A 25,080-nucleotide genomic window follows, 5' to 3' on the forward strand; every position below is an offset into this window, starting at 1 on the left:
TCTGTGAAAAAAACAGAAAATGTCTGGCCATGGGAAGTATCACCTTGCTTGGAAACAGGTGAAGGATGGTGACAGGAAGGGTAATATATATATATCATCATCATCAACATCATCATCATCATCACCGTTTAACGTCTGTTTTCCATGCTGACATGGGTTGGACGGTTTGACTGAGGTCTGGAAAGCCAGCAGCTGCACCAGGCTCCAAATCTGATCCGGCAATGTTTCTACAGCTGGATGCCCTTCCTAATGCCAACCACTCCGAGAGTGTAGTGGGTGCTTTTTATGTGCCACCAGCACAGCCAATCAGGCAGACCTGCATCGATCATGTTTGGATAGTGCTTCTTACGTGCCACCAGCACGGGAGCCAGTCATTAGCCAGAGTCATTAGCAGCCAAGCAAAATACTTAGCAGTAATTTGTCTGTCTTCATGTCCTGAATTCAAATTTCACCGAGGCTGACTTTGCCTTTCATACTTTAGGGGTTGAGAAAATAAGTACCAGTTGAATACTGGGGGGTTGATGTAATCGACTCATCCCCTCCCACCAAATTTCTGCCTTTGTGGCAAAATTTGAAACCATCATTTTTATTATTATAAAGGTGATGAACTGGTAGACTCGTTAGCATGCCGGGCAAAGTGCTTAGCGGCATTCCATCTATCATTACGTTCTGAGTTCAAATTCCACCGAGGTCCACTTTGCCTTTCATCCTTTGAAGGTCAATAAAATAAGTACCAGTTGAACACTGGGGTCGATTTAATTTACTTAGTCCCTCCGCTGAAATTGTTGGTCGTGTGGCAAAATTTGAAACCATTATTATTATTATATCATGAAACAGTGGCTAAAATTTTGATATAATATAATAAAAACGAACTAACATTCTTCAAGGTGGTACTCCAGAATGGCTGCAGTCTAATTACTGAAACAAGTAAAGAATAAGAGGCATAAGATAGAGGGTTACAAGCGCATATCTATTATTGGCCTGGTATCTATGGTGCTGATAATACTACAGAGAGCCTACGGTCAAATTAAACACATATAAATGTTTAACTATTACAAACTAATAACTTCTTTTATTTATCTCCGAAAGTGCCTCATTTGTTTCTCAGATAATTTGGCAGTCGTTTAAGCACCAAGCAGAGAGGTATCCTGCTACTGTCTGAAATAGCGAGGTATCACAATTCAATTTGAGGTTTATGCCAAGAATTAACACCAACAATATGAACAATTTTTATACTAATGAGGAGGCAGAGATTTTAATAGAGATTTGGTAAAACTGTTATGGGTACTAATTTGGCATGAAACAACAACTACCATTCCTCTAGCAGGACATAAACCACCTACTCATCAATTCCCAGGTGCTACATAGATACATATATACATACATATGTATGTATATATACATGTATACATACATACATATATATGTACACACATGCACATATATACATACACACATATATATGCATCATATATAGATATATATATATACACACACACACATATACATCATATCTAGATATATACATATACACACATATACACAAAATACATACATCCACGTATACACACACACACACACACACACATATACAAAATACATACATACATAAATATATATATATCTATATATAAATATATATATATATATATATATATATATATACGAAATACATATATATTTACGAAATACATATATATATACACACACAGACATACATAGTAATATATATATATATATATACACTCACACACATGAAATACATATATATATATATATATATATATATATATATATATATATATATATATATATATATATATATATATACATACATAAATGTACAGACACACACACACACACATATATATGCATACACACACTACACACAAACATATATACATACACCCACACATACACTGCACACAAACATACATACACACACATATTCTTGGAACGACTGATACACATTTTTGCAATGCCAGCATATTCCGGTATTAAAAATAACACTACTGCATTGCAATCTTATATGAAGTCTATCTTCAGTTAAATAATGTTTACACACACACACACACACACACACAGACACACACACACACACACACACACACACACACACACACACACACACAGACACACACGCACACACACACAGACACACACACACACACACACACGCACATACAAGGTCTGGATGGGAATTAAAAACAAATTACTGACAGGAATATGGCCAGATGTTAAATCCAAAAGACCAGGTTCTAGTGAAGCCTTCAAAGTTCTTCAAAGAAGAACAACACTGAAAGCGAGTACCGAGATCAGATCTCAAGATGCAGGGGCTCACAAACGCGACGACAAAGGGTCAAGATGAGGTGTGAGGGAGGTGGGTGATGGAGGCGGTAATGTTCACTTGGTCAACATGAAAAGCTGGACACTAAACTGCAGCAACAGCAGCAGTTGATGGTGATGATTATGATGGTGGTCGTGGTGGTGATGGTGATGGTGATGATGATGACATAGTGGTGGTGATGGAGGTAGTGATAATAATGATGGTGATGGTGGTGGTGGTGGTGTTGATGATGATGGTGGTGGTGGTTGTTGTGGTAATGGCAATGATGATGATGATGATGATGATGATGATGATGATGATGAATGAAAGGTATTGTGCCCGCTGTATGTGATGTGTGGTCTTTTATGCAAAGCAAGACAGCAAAACAAAAACGGTTAGGACTGATGCTTATTTAGAGGTCATGAGATCAAATCTGGCATGGGCATTCCATTACGTTACCGAGCAAGGACGCTTCTCTTTACCTCGGTCACCTTAACCACGAGTGATCAATAGATTCAAATAACTTATTGATTGATTAAGGTCAAGTAAGGTCAGCGAGTGATGTAACAGTCTAAGTCTGTGATGCAGCTAAGGAACAGAGTGGTGTTATTGTTGGTATTCTTGTTGCTGCCATAGTTGTTGGTGGTGGTCATGGTGTTGTCGCTGTTGTTTCTTTTTTTTTTTAGTGTTGGTTGTGGTAGTATCATTTTTGTTTTACGTTGTTGTTGTTTTTAATGCTACCATTGTGGTGGTGATGGTGGTGCTGGTGGTGTTGTCGCTGGTGTTGTCATTTTTGTTGTTGGTTGTGGTGTTGTTAATTTTGCTTTTGTTGTTGTTTTCTTGCTATCATTGTGGTTGTTATTGTTGTTGGTGGCGGTGCCTTTGTTGTTGTTAGTGGTGCTGGGGGTGTTCTTTTTGTTGTTGTTGTTGTCCTTTTTGTTGTTGGATGTTGCAGATGTTCTTTTTGTTACTTTTTGTTGCTGCTGTTGTTGTTGTTGGTGGTGGTGGTGGTCATTTTTGCTTTTCAGTGTTGTTGTTGTTGTTTTTATTGCTACCATTCTGGTTGTTGTTGCTGGTGATGGTGGTGCTGTTGTTTTTGTTGTTGGATGTTGCAGACATTGTTGTTGTTGATGCTGTCATTGTAGTTATTGTTGTTCTGTTTGTTGCTGTTGTTGTTGGTATCGGAGGCGCAATGGCCTAGTGGTTAGGGCAGCGGACTGACAGTCATAGGATTGCGGTTTCGATTCCCAGACCGGGCGTTGTGAGTGTTTATTGAGCGAAAACACCTAAAGCTCCACGAGGCTCCGGCAGGGGATGGTGGCGAACCCTGCTGTACTCTTTCACCACAACTTTCTCTCACTCTTACTTCCTGTTTCTGTTGTACCTGTATTTCAAAAGGGCCAGCCTTGTCACTCTGTGTCACGCTGAATCTCCCCGAGAACTACGTTAAGGGTACACGTGTCTGTGGAGTGCTCAGCCACTTGCACGTTAATTTCACGAGCAGGCTGTTCCGTTGATTGGATCAACTGGAACCCTTGACGTTGTAAGCCACGGAGTGCCAACAACAATGTTGGTATCATTGTTGTTGTTGTTGTTGTTGGTGATGATGGTGTTTTCATTTTTACTATCGGATGTTGTTGATATTACTGTTGTTGCTGTCATTATGATTGTAGTTGTTATTGTTGTTGTGGTGGTGCTGCTGATGGCGGTGGTGGTGGTGGTGGTAGTATTGTAATTTTCCTTGTTGGGTATTGTACATATGCCTTATGTTGCTGTCATCGATGTTGTTGTTCTTGCTTTTCTTCTTGTCGTTGGTGTGTAGCCCTAATCAGCCCTCCTGGAATAGACCCACAGGGTCTAGACAGACTCCCAAATAAGATGATATAATACTGACACAACCCGTGATCTACAGCACACCAATTAGCATAAAATAGCACAAAGTATTCACAAAAACATTTCCATCTCTTAAGGCAGCGAGCTGGCAGAAACGTTAGCTCACCTTTTTTGTACCTGCGCCTTGAGATTACACCTTGACAGTTTTGTCACCATCATCTTTATCTCTTTGTCTTTGTTTCCAGCAGCTCTGACCTAGCCTTACATAATGCGGTCAGACAAGGTCCTTCCTGAGTCATAGAGGCTGGTTTCCTGGTTTCTCTGGCACATATATATTATTCCCCACATGGATGGGACACTGGTCTGTTGCAGGATTACTCATTTTTACCAGCTGAGTGGACTGGAGCAACATGAATTGAAGTGGTTTGCTCAAGAACACAACACATCGCTCAGCCCAGTCTAATGGTCCTGAGTGCAACACCCTAAGCACTAAACCATGTGGCTCCACATGTAAACATACACACATATGTATATATACATATATAGATACATATAGATATATACATGCATATAAATTTATATAAGTAAGGATAAGATCGTTATTTAAAATACCAATCATATCAGGTGGCCAACATGGGAATAAAAACCTCATAAATAATAATTATTATTAAAATTATAATTAAGGGTATCTAAAAGATACCATCATACTAGATATAGCAGTCAAGCGGCTGGTGTTAGGAAGGACATCAAGGCGTAGAAACTATGCCAAAACAGACACTAGAGCTCAGTACAGCGTTCTGACTCTTCAGATCTGGTTGAACCACCCAACCCATTCCAGTATAGAAGGCAGACATTAAAGGATGATGATGGTGGTGATGATGATGATAATGATGATGATGATGATGATGATATCAAAGTAGATAAGATAGGCCAATATGAAAACCTATGTGCAGTTCCCTTGAGCTGCTAGAAGCAGTAGCCAAATCTCCCTCAAAATCACACCAGGGACAAATTATATGCATCATGTTGGTGGGGTGGAGGGTGGTTACGTCTGTGGTCCCTTGCCTTGACATCGTGCAGCAGTTGTAAACAGCCACACCGTCATATAAGCAGTGTCATTCATTTCTAATCTTTCACAAAAAACATGTCAGGCCGTAGGGAGATATTACCTTGCTTGAAAAGGTTGGTGACAGGAAGAGCATCCTGCCTCGACAAATTCCATCTGATTCATGCAAACATGGAAAAGTGGATGTTAAGATGATGATGATGACGACGACAATGAAGGTCATGTTGATGGTGATCATGATGATGATGTACAACAACACTGCCAAGAACAATTATAACAACAAATGCCACAAAGACATTAACAACATCCCAATTACAACAACAATTGTAACCACAGGCCAATGAGGGAACTTCTACATAGTCATTTGATCTGCTAGAAATATCAGCCAAATTGCCCTCAAATCATACGCTATAATCTCTATAATCAAATTGTGGCCAGCAGGACTTTCTGAATGACACACCTAACAAAGAGAATTACTTTGAATTTGTTTTTAGAAGGGTGGCCCCTTGATGAGCCATGCCTCATGTGGCCCCTTTCTCAATAAACTTTGCCCATGCCTGACCTAGATCCTCCCCTAAAAATATTGGACAGTCATGGCTGGAAGGCTTTCAATCATGTGCTTGTTGAATTAAGGTTGAACACAGCAGGGTAGAGGGGATGGGTTAGGTGACCCTGGATGATGCTTTTATGGAGCTAGCAATTTTGAGCCAGCTGCATAAACCTGTATCAGTGGCAAACTAAAGTGGGGTGGGGCAACAAGTTCAAGGGGGTGTGGAGCAAAGTTAAGGGTTACCCAGGGTTGAGCACACTGTAGCTAAGCCACTGGTTGACCTTGAGCTAATCGAAACCAATCATGGCAACAAAGCAACAAACTTGACACCCGAACAACTGCAGCCAGAACAAAAACCATTATCACAACAACAATGGTAACTACAAAACCATAGCCACCACCACAACAATAACAACTGCAATTTTAATCATAGCATCATCATAGCCACAACAACAATCATAACCACAGCAACAATATTGTTGGCACTCCGTCGCTTTCAACGTCGAGGGTTCCAGTTGATCCGATCAATGGAACAGTCTACTCGTGAAATTAACGTGCAAGTGGCTGAGCACTCCACAGACATGTGTACCCTTAACATAGTTCCTAGGGAGATTCAGAGTGACACAGAATGTTTTCGCTCAATAAACACTCACAACGCTCAGTCTGGGAATCGAAACCGCGATCCTATAACTGTGAGTCCACTGCCCTAACCACTGGGCCATTGCGCCTCCACACAACAACAATAACAGCAACGACTATAGCCAGAACAACAACCTTAATCACAACAGCCATAACTACAACAATAATAACCACGACAGCCACAACAACAACAGCAACAACTAAAGCCACAACCACAACAACAATAATGATAACAACTACAAGCATAAACACAACAACAACTATAACCACATCACAACTGTAGCCACAACACTAACAATAACCACAACAAGAACCCTAACTACAACCGAGGGTGCAAGCTACTATTTTCCCGCATGTGAGACAGTAAATTCAGTATTGATTGTGTCACAAGTTGCGATGCCGACATTGTTGCAGTCGGTGCACATTACAGCAGCAGAGCAGCTTGGCAGAGGTGATGGTAGTACTATAATTTACCAATATTACTAATACTACTAATATTGCTACCACCACCATTACAAGTAATGTGTGACCACAAGCTGATGAGGGAAGCCTCTAAGTTCATTCATTCTGCTAGAAATAACAGCTAAAACTCTCTCAAATCATACTTGACTGTTTTAGAGAATGGGATATATTGAATAAGGGAGCCCTGGTTATATGAAGAGTCTAGATAATAGGCAAGTTGGTCATGAATAGAATGCTTTTGCCTATGAGTGTACTCGATCAGAACTGGCTCATCACTAGCACAACAAGTAACACCACTGCCACCACCAAAAGACGCTGCAGTCACTACAAACTGATGAAGGAGCCTGTACATGGTCACTACACCTGCTAGAAATAGCAGCCAAATCTTCCTCAAATCACACCCTACTACGTTAATAAAAAAAATAATGAAGGGAATAAGTAAAAATGGATAAAATATTAGCAGATATATCATAACTTAAATAAAAACAGGACTACATCTACTTCAATACGTTTGATTATAGATCTTTCCAATGATAGTAAACTGGAGGACTAAACAACAACAAACTACTACTACTACTACTACTACTACTACTACAGTTGCAATTAATTGTAAGAGCCTCCACCACCAAATTCTACATTACTATACCATTGCTGCCACCACCACCACCACCACCTTTCCGAGTATTACTTTTATACCCCCATTTTCTATGTATTCTATATATATAACAATAGTAACAGATAGGTAAACAGTCTGCTTGCTACCTTCACCTCAACTATCACACAACTAATTAGTGTAGACCACCCCCCTCCACTGTTACCTATGCACTCATATATGCACACACACACACACACACACACACACACACACACACACACACACACACACACACACACACACACACATAACATCAGAGATATAGTTATGCTACTCAGAAGTGATATTCTACACTGTACAAAAAAAAATTAGTGCATAAGGTTGGCTGAAGTCAGACTCATTTCGCATTTGATGCGAAATAAAACTGGAATTTTATGAACCTTTTATTGGTTGAGGGGGAAAAAAAATGGAGAGCAAAAAAAAAAAAAAAATGGCAATAAAAACCAAAAATGGTAATTTCGACAGCATTGTATGGGTGCAAATCATGAGACATAAGATGCCGAAAGCGGTCAGAAAAAAAGATCATGGCATTTGAAATGAAGTGCTGCAGAAAGACATTTCACATTCTGCTTAGAGAACATCAAAATAAGGAGGATGTGAGGAAAGAAATTATTGCGAAGAATTGCAGACCATGGAACTCTTCTGTTGATTGTCAAAAGACAAGAAGTTAATACAGCACCATGAGAGTGTACCTCTCATGAACATAGTCACAGAGTTACAGGTGTGGCTGTGTGGTAAGAAGTTTGCTTCCCAACCACATGGTTCAGCCCTACTGCATGGCACCTTGGGCAAGTGTCTTCTGCTATAGCCTTCCCAGTGGATTTGGTAGACAAAAACTAAAAGAAGCCTGTCATGTATATATATATATATATATATATATATATATATATATATATATATATATATATATATATAATGTGTGTGTGTGTGGGGGTATGAGTGTATCTATATATGTGTGTGTCTTTGTATTTGTCCCCTGCTACCATTTGACAACAGGTGTTGCTTTGTTTATGTCCCCATAACTTAGCAGTTCATCAAAAGAGATTGATAGAATAAGTACTAAGCTTAAAAAAAAAGTACTCATTCACCATCAAGGTACAAAGGAGTGAATGTGAGGAGGGGAGGGATGGAGACACAAGTAAGGGGGATAGGGACAAAATAACAGGTGAGGGAGATAGGGACAGAGGAACAGGTGAGGGAGATAGGAACAGAGGAATAGATGAGGGAGACAGGGACAGAGGAACAGGTGAGGGAGATAGGGACAGAGAAACAGGTGAAGTGAGATAAGGACAAGACAGGTGAGATATATGATGATGATGATGAGGATCAGATAAGTTTATAAGTGTATGAGGTGAGCAACAGATGGTCAAAGGTAGGGATGTAGGTGATGCAGGGTGGTGGGGGAGGGGATGCATGGCCAATGGTGAATAACTTTGGGGGAAGGAGGAGGAAATAGGAGTGGGTCAGGGAGGTGGAGGTGATAAGTGGCAGCTGTAGAAACTCTGCCAGATCAGATTGGAGTCTGGTGCAGCTTTCTGGCTTGCCAGCCCTCAATCAAATCATCCAACCCATGCCAGCATGGAAAGCAGACGTTAAACGACGATGATGATGATGATGATATATATATATGTATTCTCTCTCTCTCTTTCTCTCTCTCTCTCTCTCTTTCTGCCACTCTTTCTCTCTCTTTCCTTCCTTTCTGCTACCATACATGACTACTGACCGTTTCTCTTTCTTCTGCAAAGAAGAAAAAGACCGAAAGTAAGAAGTAGGAGTATGTATCAAAAGTCATTCTATAACATAGGATGGCTACCAACACAGTTCTGAGTTCAGTCCCACTGCATGGTACCTTGAGCAAGTGTCTTCTGCTCTAGCTTCGGGCTGATCAAAGCTTTGTGAGGGAATTTGGTAGGCAGAAACTGAAAGAAGCTCTGTGTGTGTGTGGGGGGGGGGGGGGCGTCTTTGTTTGTTCCCCACCATTGCTTGACAACCAGTGTTGGTGTGTTTACATCCTTGTAACTTAGCACTTCGGCAAAGGAGATCAATAGAATAAGTACAAGGCTTGTAAAAAAAAAATAATAAAGTATTGGGTCTGATTCGTTCAGCTAAAAATTCTTCAAGGCAGTGCCCCAGATTGGCCACAATCTAAGGACTGAAACAAGTAAAAGATAAAAGAATGTTAAAAAGTTATTAACGAGCTTGGGGTTGCGTCCTGACACTTCATCACTTCACCACCACCACCACCCCTCCTTTTTCAGCTGGGCTAGACTAGACATGTTTTGCTTCCACACACAAAAACACCTCTTCCTATCCCTCTGTCATATGCTTGCCTTTCAACACTTGGCATAAGCCACCATCCTCAGTTCAGCACCATCCACTCAATCAAGGAGTCTTGTCTTGTGAGCTGCTTGGTGACGTCACAAGTGCCAATGGCACAAAAAAAATAAAATAATAATAATAAAAAGAAGTAAAAAAAAAAAGGCACCTAATGCATTCTGTAAAGTGGTTGGTTTTCAGAAACTATTTTACAACCACAGAAACCCTGCCAAAACAGTCATTGGAGCTTGAGACAGTCCCCTGACATTTCAGATCCTGTCAAACCAGCCAACCCATGCCAGCAATGAAATATGGATGTTTAATAACAATGATGACGACGACAATAAGCAAGTGTGAAAGTGAATACAGTACTAATGGCAATTATAATTACAGTACTAGGTATGTTTAAAAAACAGACGTAAATAGGACACAGACAAAAGCATGAGTACAATATTACTAGCAACTTGGCACCGGTTCTAAAAGATAGCACATCTTTCTACATAACACATTTTTATAACAGAATTCGCACATCATTTATTTTCCACAATCACCATTCAATGCAATAACGCAACTTACACAGCACATATTACATACAATCACCCTTTAATAGCTCATATTCAATACAATTGCCATTCTATACAATGACAACTAATACAGTACATATGCTACATAGTCATCTCTAGATACCATGAAGGATATCTCAAAACGAATGAAAGAAAAAAAGAAAAGAAAACAGACATGGCTGTGTGGTTAAGAAGTTCATTTTGTAACAATGTAATTTTGGGTTCAATCCCACTGCATGGTACCCTGAGCAAGTGTCTTCTACTATGGCCTTGCATGCGAATTTGGTAGGTGCAGAATAAAGACCAGACTTAAAAAAAAAGGTAAGAGTGATAAAGTGAAAAACAGCCATGAAACTACTGAAAACTAATAATAATAATAATAATACATAGAGCTGCGCTCGGTAGTGAAGTGAAAGCACGCTATAAAAATAAAACTACCGAATAATAATAATAATCATAATACTTTCTACTTTAGGCACAAAGCCTGAAATTTGGGGCGAGGGGTTAAGTTGATTACATTGAACCCCGTATTCATCCATTCATCCTTTCGGGGTTGACCCTGAAAGGATGAAAAGCAAAGTTGACTTTGGCAGAATCTGAACTCAGAATGCAAAAATGTATGAAATGCCGCTAAGCATTTTGCCCAGCGTGCTAGCGATTCTGCCAGGTCACCACCTTTATAATGATAATAATAATAATATTAATAGTTTCAAATTTTGGTACCGGGCCAGCAATTTTAAGGGGAGGGGATTAGTTGATTACATCTACCCCAGTACTTGACTGGTACTTTATTTTGGCAGGATTTCAATTCAGACAACAACAAAGACAATAATAATGGTTTCAAATTTTGGCACAAGGCCAGCAATTTGGGGAGAGGGGATAAGTCAATTACATAGACTCCTCTGTTCAACTGGTACTGGTACTTTATCGACCCCAAGAGAATGAAAAGTAAAGTCGACCTTGGCAGAATTTGAACTCAGAACATAAAGACAGGACAAATACACTAAGCATTTTGTCCTGTGCGCTCATGACTCTGCAAGCTCATCGAATAATAACTTATACATGCATTATATGGTTATATATGATTATATATGATTATATAAACTCCTGTATTTTTGACTTTGGAAGGATGATGATGATGATGATGATGAAGATGATGATGAGGATGATGATGATGAGGATGAAGATGATGAGGATGAAGATGAGGAGGATGATGATGATGAGGAGGATGATGATGAGGAGGATGATGATGATGATGATGAGGAGGAGGATGATGATGATGATGAGGATGATGATGATGATGATGATGATGATGATGATGATGATGATGATGATGATGGTGATGATGATGATGAGGATGATGACAACTAAAATTATCCATTGATGTAAAGAGCAAAGAGAATCTAGCAACTAGCAGAAGGTTCTATAAATCTTGTACAAAATTAGTCTGCAAAAAGGCCTAACAACTGGGAATATCAAGGATGGTAGAAAATGAAAACTAAATTAATCCCAAACATAATTGAAGCCCTTGGTAATTCTGAATTAGGTTTTAAAATTTCAACAGAAATGTCTCTCAAGATACACAACATCCACCAAAAAATGAGCTGATGGAGGAGTCTCTAAGGGGTTATTCAATTTGTTGGAAATAACAGTTACCTCTCCTTCCAATCATACCCTGTCTTAAAAAAGAAGTGGTACATTAAATAATGTCAACATATATACAAAACATATGACTGGAGCCTGGTGCAGTCCTTCTGCTTGCCAGCTCCCGTCAAACCGTCCAATCCCTGCCAGCATGGGAAACAGACATTAAATGTTGATGATGATGATGTACCATATCCAACACACATAAGCACCATAAACAAGACTTATGAGTTCTGGAGAAGTAAAAAAAATTAAGTATACGCAAACTAATACGGAAACTATACGGAGCCCTTCATACACAGAGTCTTGTACATGGAATGTCTGACTAGTGAAATATATCCCTTCCACAAGGAACTGGTCAGACAAGAACTGGGACAATACATTGCATTCAAGTGGTAAATTAGGACAAAGTTGATAGAGGTGTTCACCACATCAGTTTGACTTTTCAAGGATCAAATCAGATCCCACTGAACTGATTCATCAGTTCAGTGTTCTAGAATGCTGGCCAATGGCATGGACTTGCCTCTCTAGGTGCCCAGCTGAAAGTCAATCAGCTTCTCCAGGTTAATCTTTGCTCTTATTACCACCTCATATTTCTTTAGAACAGCACCAGTCACTTTGACATCAGTGCTGTCCAATGCTATTACAATGACATCAACCTCACATACCCACAAAGCTCTCCTGCATTCCAGACACCTCCAGTTTCTACAATGATTCAGGAGTCAGTACGTACAGAATACAGAAGGAATAGAGAAGACAACATTAATGAGCTGAGTGGCCATTAACTATGACCACTGAGTATCTTCTCAGTGGTCAGAGTTAATGGCTACATATTGGTCAGAGGCAGGAATACAACATTGAAATGTTCCAACCTTTGAAAACAGGACTGAAACCAACTGCTCTGAGGACAGTTGCCAAGTAACAATGGTCAACCCTACTGAAAGCTTTCAACTGATCCAAACTGATCAGAGCCCCACTAAAGCCAGGTCTGTTATCCATCCTGTCTATAGTATAGCTCAGGTGACTAGATCTACCTGAGATGGCACAGGTTTGCATTTTCCCTGATTATACAACTCACATCGAGTACCAACATCTTTGATAACACCTTAGCCAAATTCTTAAATTCTGCCATCAGCAGAGTTATGGGCCAGAAATGGTTTCCTTGAAAGCATCCTCCCTAAGCAGAGCTATCACACCTCAGCTCTCAGAAGTGGGCATTTTCCTGTTCTGCTGCCAGATACAGTAGTTATATAAGTAAACAAGTTTGGCACGTGTGTGCAAATCTGACAAGGCAGCCTGTCCAAACAAGACAATTTGTTCTTTGCACAATTACTCACTGCTGCTGTTATTGACCTCCTACAGTACTCTGTCTCCTCCTCTGAGTGTCATGACAGGCACTAAAATCCACTACATGCATGGGCGACTGTTGGTCTCCCATAAGCAACCATGCCCGAACTTGTGCCTGGGAGGGTAACTTTCTAGGCGCAATCCCATGGTCAGTCATGACTGAAGGGGGTCTCCTCTCAAGTGACCAAGATCACAGTATTTGCCCTAAGCAGGACACCAATCTGTTGCAGTGATCCATACCAGAAATTTTAAAAGAAGGGGTTAGGGTTAGGATGTACCACTCATCTCAAACAGTTGAGCAAAGAGCCACTGAAAAGCCTCAGACATCTACACTTGGAATCACATGAACATGACCCAGTTTATCAATAATAGGTGAACTCAAGCATTGAGATTTAAATGTCTTAGTTACACAAAGTGCACATCATCATCATCATCGATTAACGTCCGCTTTCCATGCTAGCATGGGTTGGATGATTTGACTGAGGACTGGTGAAACCAGATGGCTACACCAGGCTCCAATCTGATTTGGCAGAGTTTCTACAGCTGGGTGCCCTTCCTAACGCCAACCACTCAGAGTGTAGTGGGTGCTTTTACGTGTCACCCGCACGAAGGCCAGTCAGGCGGTATTGGCAATGGCCACGCTCAAAATGGTGTATTTTATGTGCCACCCTCACAAGAGCCAGTCCAGGGGCACTGGCAACGATCTCGCTCGAAAATCCTACGACGTCTGATGTAATATTACTGGGCCCTTGATTGTCTGCGCAGTACCCTATTAACTTGGCTGCCACAGTTCTTGGAACAACAACAGCAACAGTTGCAGCAGTAGCAGCAGCAGGACCGTCTTTGTAATAATAATAATGCTGATCTGTGATTGTCAGGAGGTGAGAAGTGTGTTATTGATTGATTGATGCTGCTGCTGCCACTGCTGCTACTGTTACAACAATGGAGGTTGGGTAGGGGATGGGAATGTCTGTCTGTCTGTTTACATATGCGAGGAAATTGAGAAATTTTCAGCTAAAAAAAAAAAAAAAAAAAAAAAAAAAAAAAAAAAAGAAAAAAAGAAAAAGAAAACCTGAACTGATTTACAGTGAAGAACATGTTACGATTATAGAGTTGCCATTCGATACCAAAACTATATCAACGGTAATAATAATAAGAAGAAGAAGAAGAAAAAGAATAATGATAAGAAGAAGAAGAAGAAGAAGAAGGAGAGGAAGAAGAAGAAGAAGAAAGAGAAGAAGATAAAGAAGAAGAAGAAGAAGAAGAAGAAGAAGAAGAAGAAAGAGAAGAAGAAGGAGAAGAAGAAGAAGAAGAAAGAGAAGAAGAAGAAGAATTTTGATAATAATGAAACCTACAGATAATTACAGTTATAATAATAATAATAATCAACACACAGTTGTCGGCATTATAAATCTGCCTACAGTTATGATGACCTAAGCTACGCAGGTTCAATATCCGGTTGATTCACAAAATATTTTGTTTTTTTATATATATATATATATATATATATATATAGTGAATATTATTTAATTTAATTTTATTTATTTTTGTATCCTAATTGCAGCTTGTGCGTACGTGTCAATGGGGGCTGGGGGTAACTGGGAAGAACGGTGAGGGGGGGGGGGGGTTGTTTTGAAAAAAAAAAAGGATCTAGAATTAATGGAGAGGTAATAAGAGTGGGGTCGGGAGGGTAGAAAAATTGCAGAAGGAATAGCATTTCTTATTAGCATCACAGTCAGGAGAAATTGTTGATATCTTCATCATCACTGTCGCTGTCATCATTATGATAATCATCATTATCATCATCATTACCAACCATTAGCATCATTATCATCATCATCACCATCATTGTTATCATTGTCAGCAGTAACATCATTATCATCATCACACATCACCATTTTCATAATTGTTGTCATTACCATTATCAACATCTTTACTATCATCAGCGTTGTTCCATCATTATCAACAATGTCATCATCATCATCATCATCATCGTTGTCATCGTCATTGTCTTCAAAAGGCTGTTGTCTGGTGTGACATGGCTCAGTAATATTGGACACCCCTGCTCACAACTTTTTCCCAAACCAGACTCTGGACACTTAAACAGGGGCCACAGTTCTGAAACAAAAGCTGCAGGTCTGCATGAATTTCTTTCACCAAACTACAAGCTTACCAACTTATCCTGAAGGATTTCTAGCACTGATTGACACAAAGCAACCAATTTGGGGAGGATGTGTAGTTAATTTGATGGACCCCAGTGCTTCAATAGTATGTAATTTTATCAACCCTAAAAAAATGAAATGCAAAGTTCTACATTCCAAGTCTTCAACACTGGATGTAAAAAGAATGTATACAAATATTGTAAGGTATTTTATTCAATATTCTAACAATTCTGCCATCAACCAACCCTAATAATAATAATAATAATAATAATAATAATAATAATAATAATAACAATAATAATAATAATGATGATGATAATGATGATGATGATGATGATTTCAAATTTTGGCACAAGGCCAGAAATTTTGGGTAGAGGTAAGTTGATTGCATTGACCCCAGTACTCAACTGGTACTTATTCTATCGACCCTGAAAGGATGAAAGGCAAATTCAACCTCAGCGGAATTTGAACTCAGAACCTGAAGATAGCGTTTCAGCCAGCATGCTAATGATTCTGTCAGCTTGCCACCTTAAATAATAATAATAATAATAATAATAATAATAATAATCATCATCATCATCGTTTAACGTCCGCTTTCCATGCTAGCATGGGTTGGACGATTTGACTGAGGACTGGTGAAACCGGATGGCAACACCAGACTCCAATCTAATTTGGCAGAGTTTCTACAGCTGGATGCCCTTCCTAACGCCAACCGCTCAGAGAGTGTAGTAGGTGCTTTTACGTGTCAATAATCCTTTCTACGAAAGGCACAAAGGCTTGGAATTTTGGGGGAGGGGAGCAGTCTGTTACATTGATCCCCAGTGTTTCACTGGTACTGAAAAGATGAAAGGCAAAGTCAATCTCGGCGGAATTTGAACTCTAAGTATTTTGCCTAGCATGCTAACGAGTCTGCCAGCTTGCTGCCTTACTACTACTACTACTACTACTACTACTACTACTACTACTACTACTACTACGAATAATAATAATAATAATAATAATAAATTCAAATTATGATGAACGTAAACAAACAAACGAAGTTTGCTTTTAGAAGCGTTGAGATGTCTTAGATAGTTAAAGAAGTGATTTTAAATTCTTAAATGCAGGATAATGCTAATAATATATAATATACCCCTATTTTTGCAGAAAAAAGTGTTGGCGGCCAAATCTTTCTACTATAGGTACACAGCCTGAATTTTTGGGTGTTGGGTAGTTGATTACATTAACTGGTGCTTATTTTATCAATCCCCAACAGGATGAAAGACAAAGTTAACCACATGATGATGATGATGATAATAATAATAACAATAATAATAAATTCATAAAATTAATAATAATAAAATTAATGACAATTTCTGACATAAGTACAAAATTTACAGTTTGTGGGAGAATGTGAGTGTGTGACATTAATGCCAATCTCCAGTTTATTATTAAACTTAAGTGACACAGTTCCAAGAAGAGTTCAAAGTGACACACTACACACACACACGTAGACACCACCTAAAGCAGTGCATCTTCATGCTTCATATATCCCCACACGTAGACTGACACATGCACCGTATGCAGAATGACTGCAAACCAGTGCAGCAATGAGTTGATGGGACGGAAATTAACTAATTGTGACTCATTAAGAAAATAAAAATCTGGCAATGGTGATGGGAGGTGGTGGTGAGTGGGGGGCGATGGTGTTGAGAGGAAGCTGTGAGGGAAGGAGGGTAGAATGTGGGGGTGGCAGTGTGAGGGAGAAGTAGATGGTGGGTAGGAGTTGAAGAAGTTTTGGTGGGAGGTGGTTCTGAGAATAGTAGTTGGTGGTGGGCAGGAGTGGAGAGGGAAGGTGTTCATCGGTTGTTGCCATCCTATCCAAAATCTTCATAAACCATCTTCTCTCACTACCACCACCATCTCCACCACCACCACCACCACCACCACCAGCAGCAGTGCCACCTCCACCACCACCACCATCATCACCAGCAGCCACAGTAGCACCACAGCCACCACCACCGCCGCTGCTAATATCATCACAACCACAGCTAACAAACACCTCCACCATCACCACTACCATCCTCATCAACATCATTACCACCACCACCGTCCCCAATATCACTACCACCACCATCACCACTATTACCATCCCCAATGTCGCCATCACCATCACTGCACCAGTAACCCCAGCGTGATCACCACTAACAAACAGCATCACCACCATGAGCCATTGCAAATTTGCTCGACCTGCTAGAAATAGCAGCAAACTCTCCTGCAAATTACACCTGACTATCTTTGGTATTCAGATTACTCTGTCAAATGGAATGCTTATTTATTGACATAGTTTTCAATTAATCATGCATTATCTCACTACTTTGAGATTTCGGTGATGTTATTGCTTATTTTTAGAATGACATTGTAGAGTAGGTGTGAGGGACCAGATCTGGCGAGTTTCAACATGAAACGAGTAGAATATTTTGGCTGGATATGGCTACTTCAAATGCTACAGATTTAAGTAATGTGGAGCTAAGTCAAATTGCTATTAAAAACTTAGAACTTCAGCTAAAGGTGTTCACTGCAATTTTCTTTTGATTGTTCAACCACTAACACACACATGATGATCATGATGTATATATATATATATGTTCTGACACTCAGTTGGTTATGACAACAAGGGTGCAACTTGATCCAATCAACGGAACAGTCTGCTCGTGAAATTAACGTGCAGGTGGCTGAGCACTCCACAGTCACGCATACCCTTAACATAGTTCCTAGGGAGATTCAGAGTGACACAGAATGTGACAAGGCTGGTCCTTTGAAATACAGGTACTAACCATTTTTGCCAGCTGAGTGGACTGGAGCAATGTGAAATAAAGTGTCTTGGTCAAGGACACCACACGCCACCAGTTTTCGAACTCACAACCTTATGATCATGAGCCGAATACCCTAACCACTAAGCCACAAGCCTTTATACATATATATATATATATATATATATATATATATATATATATATATATATATATATATATACATACATACATTTTTCTATAGAATTTAGAGCCATCACTGTAAGTTATGACATTTCATATGCAAATACATCTAAGTAAACAATACAATCAAAGATAGGTATATTTGTATATGAAACATCATAACTTACAGTGTTAGCTCTGAATTCTGTACAAAATCTAAAGCAATAAACTTTAAAAATGAGAATATTGCACTGCTAACACAAAAGGTAAGACAACATATTGACTTGTAAAACCATAATACACTTGACAGTATATTACAATGGTAAAACATAATACTGTGTCCTTGCTCATAATATATACATATAGTTATGCTATATTAGGCAGTGCCAGAACAGCTATGCCAAAATGTTTCATACACATACAGAGAAACTTAGCCCAAGTGCTCCAAATATTTAGATAAATATTATATATTTTTTGTTCAATGTTATAGTTTTATACTATGTTGTTTTGTTTATAGGTTTCTTTATATATAATCTGAACCTTCTTCATATTACAATTTCGTTCATCCTATTTCATTGGTGAATTATCAAACAATGAACTGAAGTGAATGAAAAAACAAGAACAAGAAAATGTATGAGAAACAGAAAGAAAAATAAAAAACATTGAATTACTTACTGCTGCCTGAATTATACAAAGCTTTTATCGACTTCTTCATCTTGGTAAGTCCACTTCGGTCATAATCAAGACTCTGTAAAATGAAATAAAGAAGGATTAGTTAATAAAGAATAAAGTAAGATAAAGATTTATTAGTATAAAAAAGATTACACAAATATAAAAATTGAGGGGATAATTATTATCCCCTGATCAACTATGTCTCAAATCATGTTGTCTGAAGATGTGAATGTACAATAATAATTTCATTTTATTTTCTTGCATATGTTGCGTATATTGTATGTATTGCATAACTTTATATGTGGTAAGGAATAGAAAGCATTTGTTTACTGAAACGATCATAACATCAATTTGAATTTCTCTTTTCCTCATTTAAATTATTGTATGTGTGTGTGTGTGTGTGTGTGTGTGTGTGTGTGTGTGTGTGTGTGTGTGTGTGCATGCATCCATGCACATGTGTAATGATTTGACTTAGGCATAGCAATACTAATAACCAGTTATTGGAACTTAATATACTTATACTTTAGTATTATGATGCGCGTGTACACAGGTGTAAAATAGTATTACTCAAATAAATATTTGGATCGAGGTTATCTAAAATAACCTAACACAGAATTATTATGTTTACACAGAACGCACTCCATACTACTCAAATGTAGGTTCGATATTAAACCAACACATGTTGATCTAACACAATAATCAATACGGTTGACCAACACTGTCAACTACTTTCTTTATTTGAGCACTCAGGCTCATACAGAGAGGGGGGCAGCATAAGGACAGATAGAACGCCACAGTGGGGACAAAAAACATAAAACGAATGAAAAATGGAAAAATGTACAATGTGATGAAATGGCTGCATGCGCCCCACCAATTATTCTAACAGCTTTCTCCCCCATGCAAATTTGGCAACACTATACCACCTTTAAATAAAATCACTTCACTCTTTCTACCATCACCCCTTGCCATGGCCATCCAACAAGACTCTCTGTTGAAGTACTTCAATCAAATATTATCTTCCAGAACTGCATTTTACCCAATGATGAAGGATCACCCAATGATGGTAAACAACCACAATCAGATACAAATCGACCATAATATATGAAGAATGACTAGATATATTATTGTTTTGATTCATATTGTTTTGTGTACACCCTTGAATTACAAAATTAAAACTTACCATCCAAATTCCATAGTAATTTATATTACATATATCGCTAGCTTAAAATTGGTTTCAAATTTTGGCAGAAGGATTGCAATTTCAGGTGAGGGGCTAAGTTGATTACAGCAACCCCAGTGTTGAACTGGTACTTATTTTACTGGCCCCAAAAGGATGAAAGGCAAAGTTAACCTCAGTGGAATTTGGACTTGAAATGTTAAAACAGACAAAATGCTGCCAAGCATTTTGCATAATGTGCTAACGATTCTGGCAGCTTGCCACCTTCCGCCATCTTTATATTGACAAAGTTATTTTACAGAATCCTTTTATTTTCAAAATCAGTTGAAAGAGAGGCAGTGTATTTCAACAGAAATATGATAAAGAAATGGTTAAATCATTCTTTCTTTTTTTTTTTTCCTGAAAATCTCTTCAGACTTGTTTTAAATACTTTAAACAAGGAATTACAAATAAATAAAGAAATATAAACAGCATTTCTAAAATTTCACAAGTAACTGAAAAGATAGGAATAAATCATCAAGAGAAATGGCAAAGAGCAAGAATCAGAACAATACATATTCATTCTTAAAATATTCAGCAGATTTGAACATAAATATGCTAATTGCAGTTGTATCAATAATGAATATGTATGTCATCATTTTGATTCTTGCTGTTCACCATGCACATGACAATTTATTTTCGGTTGGCAGATATAATCACACAGCAGCAAATAATTTGTTTGCTGATAAGAGTTACAAACACTTATTAAATTCACTGTCTGGTGTAACTTTAGCTGATGAGATATAACAATGTCAAAACACTGGAGTCCCAAAGTCTCCTTATGTTGATAAATCGAGTGAGTCAGGAACACACATCCATCCGAAGGAAGTTGTTTTGCAATGAAGAAATACAAGTCAATTCAAAAATTTGCCTGAATGTATCAAAAATGAATACGTATGTTGTTGTTTGTCTTAAAAAGATAGGCTTTAAAAAGAAATAAATCAACAAAAATCCGCTGCAAAACTGGGCATTGCTTGCCTGTAATGCAGAGGAGAGGAAGTTAAACAAATACTGGAGTCTGACCAGCCATTATCTATTTGTGTCAGTCGTTGTCAAGACCTCAGTTGCTCTCAGACCCTGCATTGTTCATTTCCTCTGCAAAAATCAGGATAACAGCAGCCCATCTGAGAAATGAGCCCTGCAAGATGTGGGCGCCGTTGCAATGGGTGTCGCTAGCCATTCTTTACAGTAAAGTCATTGCAATTATTATCCGCAAGGAGTGGCTGACACAGCATTTGGACTGGGATATACAATCTGTTACTTCCTCACCCCATCTTTTTCTGCTCATTTCCCCACACCCTTTCTTCTTTTCCTTTTTGGTGGTGGGGGGGAGGGTCTGGATAATTTGATATTTTATACTTTTAATTTTTTTCTTTTTTTTCTTGCTGTAAAAATATTTTGCTAAATAAAAATTCCATTCTTTTATCAGCAAAAATATATTCCAACATAATGATTCTTCCTTCAAACATTGTAATTCTTTCAGAAGGTCGCACTTAGTCATTAAGGGGGTCACAGATCTCCCACCTCTGGGATACACACTTTCAACATTTCACAGACTTTTTATCAATAGACATCCAGCAGTTATTATATCAGACATATTTGATAATAACTAGATAAGATTGTTGTTATACTAAAGATACTATATTAGTAGATATAGATTAGTTGCTGTGCAAGGCATGCTGTATCTTCAGGTATACACTAGTTCTTTGAGTAGATAATAATTCAGAGCCATTGACATCATGATTAATCTTTCAGCATGCATCCACATGTCTAACATTATGCTCATCATGTTAAATGTGCCAATGAATTCATATAAAATGGTGTAACTTGCCTACAGCTTAATGCTTAAGCAATCTTAATATTAGTTTCGAGTTTTAACACAAGGCCAGCAGATTTAGGAGAGGGGTAAGTTGATTACATCAAACCCAGGGCTCAACTAGTACTCATTTTATTGACTCCAAAAGGATGAAAGCAAAGCTGAGCCTTGCTGGAATTTGAGCCCAGAATGCAAAGATGGACAAAATGTCACTAAACATTTTACCTGGTGTGCTAATGATTCTGCCAGCTCACCACCTTTAAACAATCACAATATTGGTTTTGCACAATTTTGGCATATGGCCAGCAATTTTGGGGAAGGGGACAGTTGACAACATCAACCACAGTATCAAACTGGTACTTATTTTAACAACCCCAAAAGGACGAAAATTGACCTTGGCAGAATTTGAACTCAGAACATAAAGTTCGGAGAAACACCGTTTAGTATTTTGAGCAATTATAATATTAGACGCATCGATGTATTCACATAGAGTAGTGTGACTTGTCGAAGGTTTAACACTAAACCTTTCACAAGACTAAATGTTAGGTATGTTGATGTATACATACAGAGTGGTGTGCCTTGTCTAAAGTTTAATACTATAACATTCATGATACTAATTAATAATTGTTTCTACTATAGGCAGAGCGCCTGAAATTTGGGGGAAGGGGACTAATAAATTACAGTGACCCCAGTGCATAACCGGTACTTATTTTATTGATCCCAAAAGGACGGCAAACTCGTAAACTCAACCTTGGCAGAATTTGAACTCAGAACATAAATCCAGACGAAATGTCACTAAGCATTTCTGTCTGGCATACTAACAATTCTGCCAACTTTCCACCTAATTCATAATATTGGTTTCAAATTTTGGCACAAGGCCAGCAATTTCAGGGGGAGGGGTAAGGTGATTATAATGGTCTCAGTGCGCAAATGGTACTTATTTCATTAACCCCGAAAGAGTGAATGGCAAAGTTGACCTCAGAAGAATTTGAACTCAGGATTAAAGAAGGATGGAATGCCACTAAGCACTTGGCATGACACACTAATGATTCTGTCAGCTTGCTGCCTTCACCGTATTCATAATATTAATAATGTTAGATATGTTGATGTATTCATATAGAATAGTGTGTCTTGTCTAAGTTTTAGGAATACAGCCTCCCTAATACTGATGGTGTTAGTTATGTTAATGAATTCACATAAAGAGGTGTATCTTGTCTAAAGTTTAACATGGCAAAATTTACCTATACTATAATAATCCTTTCTACTATAGGCATAAGGCCTGAAATTTTGGGGGAGGGGGATAATCAATTTCATCGACCCCAGTGTTTTACTGGTACTTAATTTATCAACCCCGAAAGGATGAAAAGCAAAGTCGACCTCGGCGGAATTTGAATGCACAACGTTGGAATGTGAAATACTGCTAAGCATTTCATTCTGCATGCTAACAATCTTGCCAGCTCGCTGCCTACATTATGATAATACTAATAATTATTTCTACTCTGGGCACAAGGCCTTGAAAGTTTTGGGGAAGTGGGCTAGTTGATTATACTGACTCCAGTGCATAACTGGTACTTATTTCATCGACCCCAAAAGATAAAAGGCAAAGTTGACCTCGGCAGAATTTGAACTCAGATGAAATACTGCTAAGCATTTCGCCCAGCGTGCTAACAATTCTGCCACCTCACCGCCCTTATAATAACACTAATAATGCTAGATATGTTGAAATATTTATGCTAGATATGATGAGGTGTACATATATATACATGTTTAAATGAGGAAACTCAGTTAATGTGCAAGTTTTCCTGCTTCCAAAAGGTCACATGTCAACAAGGATGTATGACTAGTTTGAACAAAATAACAACTGGCTTTATGACAGCTAGATTCAACCAATTTGAATGCTAAAGATTTTATATTACAAATTAAGTAGCGGTATTACAAGGAAAAACACAAAAAGGCAAACTAAGTTAATCTGCAGAAAAGTGAAATTAACAAATGAGTAAATAAGCTGAAGTCAGATAAATAAAAAATATAGACAAAAATATTTATAAGTAGCATTGCTTATATAATAAGCACAAGTGTTTGGTTCATGACACACACACACACACACACACATATATATACACATACATAGATGCATATTCTTTTACTTTTTTTGCTTGAGCCTTTAGACTGTGGATATGTTGGGGCAATGACCTGAAGGGGTTAATCAATCATATCAACCCCAGTACTTATTTTCTAAAGCATGGTGCTTACTATTTCAGCCTTTTTTTTTTCTTCTCTGAACCACTAAGATACGGGGATGTGAAACATAGGCCGTGACAGCTTAGGACATGCGTACGCTTGCAAGGAATGAAGCCAGTATGCTCTGCTGGACATGTAATGTCAGTGTACATACACGACAGAGTGTAAGTGCCCCGAGAGAAAAGTTGGACATAAGAAGCATCAGATGTGGTGTGCAAGAGAGACAATGCGATGGTATGGTCATGTGTTGTGTATGGATGAGGACAGCTGTGTGAAAAATTGTCACACACTAGAAGTAGAGGGAACCTGTGGAAGAGGTAGACCCAGGAAGATCTGGGATGAGGTGGTGAAGCGGACGTTTAACGATGATGACGATGATGATGTATGTATGTATAAGGAAAATGTTCTCTATGTGGCTTGTGTGTTTTCTGTACTCTGGTTATTATTATTTTCTTGTCTACGTTTTGTTTGCAATGTCCTGTACCCAGATATGCACCTATATATACAGGTAGACGTAGGTATGCACATACCTGTACGTATATATGCATATACTCATTTATTATTTGTTATATATATATATATATATACAGTAGAACCTCGCAGTATGAGTGCCCCATT

General features: G+C 38.4%; 1 protein-coding gene across 2 annotated transcripts in view; it reads right to left on the reverse strand.

The window, feature by feature from the left end:
* LOC106882879 (arf-GAP with SH3 domain, ANK repeat and PH domain-containing protein 1) overlaps nt 1–25,080 on the reverse strand; it is a 208,347-nt gene that overhangs the window by 94,910 nt on the left and 88,357 nt on the right. For both annotated transcript variants that reach the window (XM_052967497.1, XM_052967498.1), the window contains exon 2: nt 19,193–19,265. In XM_052967497.1, coding sequence (XP_052823457.1) covers nt 19,193–19,265 — 73 coding nt within the window. The remainder of the gene's footprint in view (nt 1–19,192; nt 19,266–25,080) is intronic.

Source organism: Octopus bimaculoides, chromosome 4, assembly GCF_001194135.2.
Source record: "Octopus bimaculoides isolate UCB-OBI-ISO-001 chromosome 4, ASM119413v2, whole genome shotgun sequence".
NCBI lineage: Eukaryota > Metazoa > Mollusca > Cephalopoda > Octopoda > Octopodidae > Octopus > Octopus bimaculoides.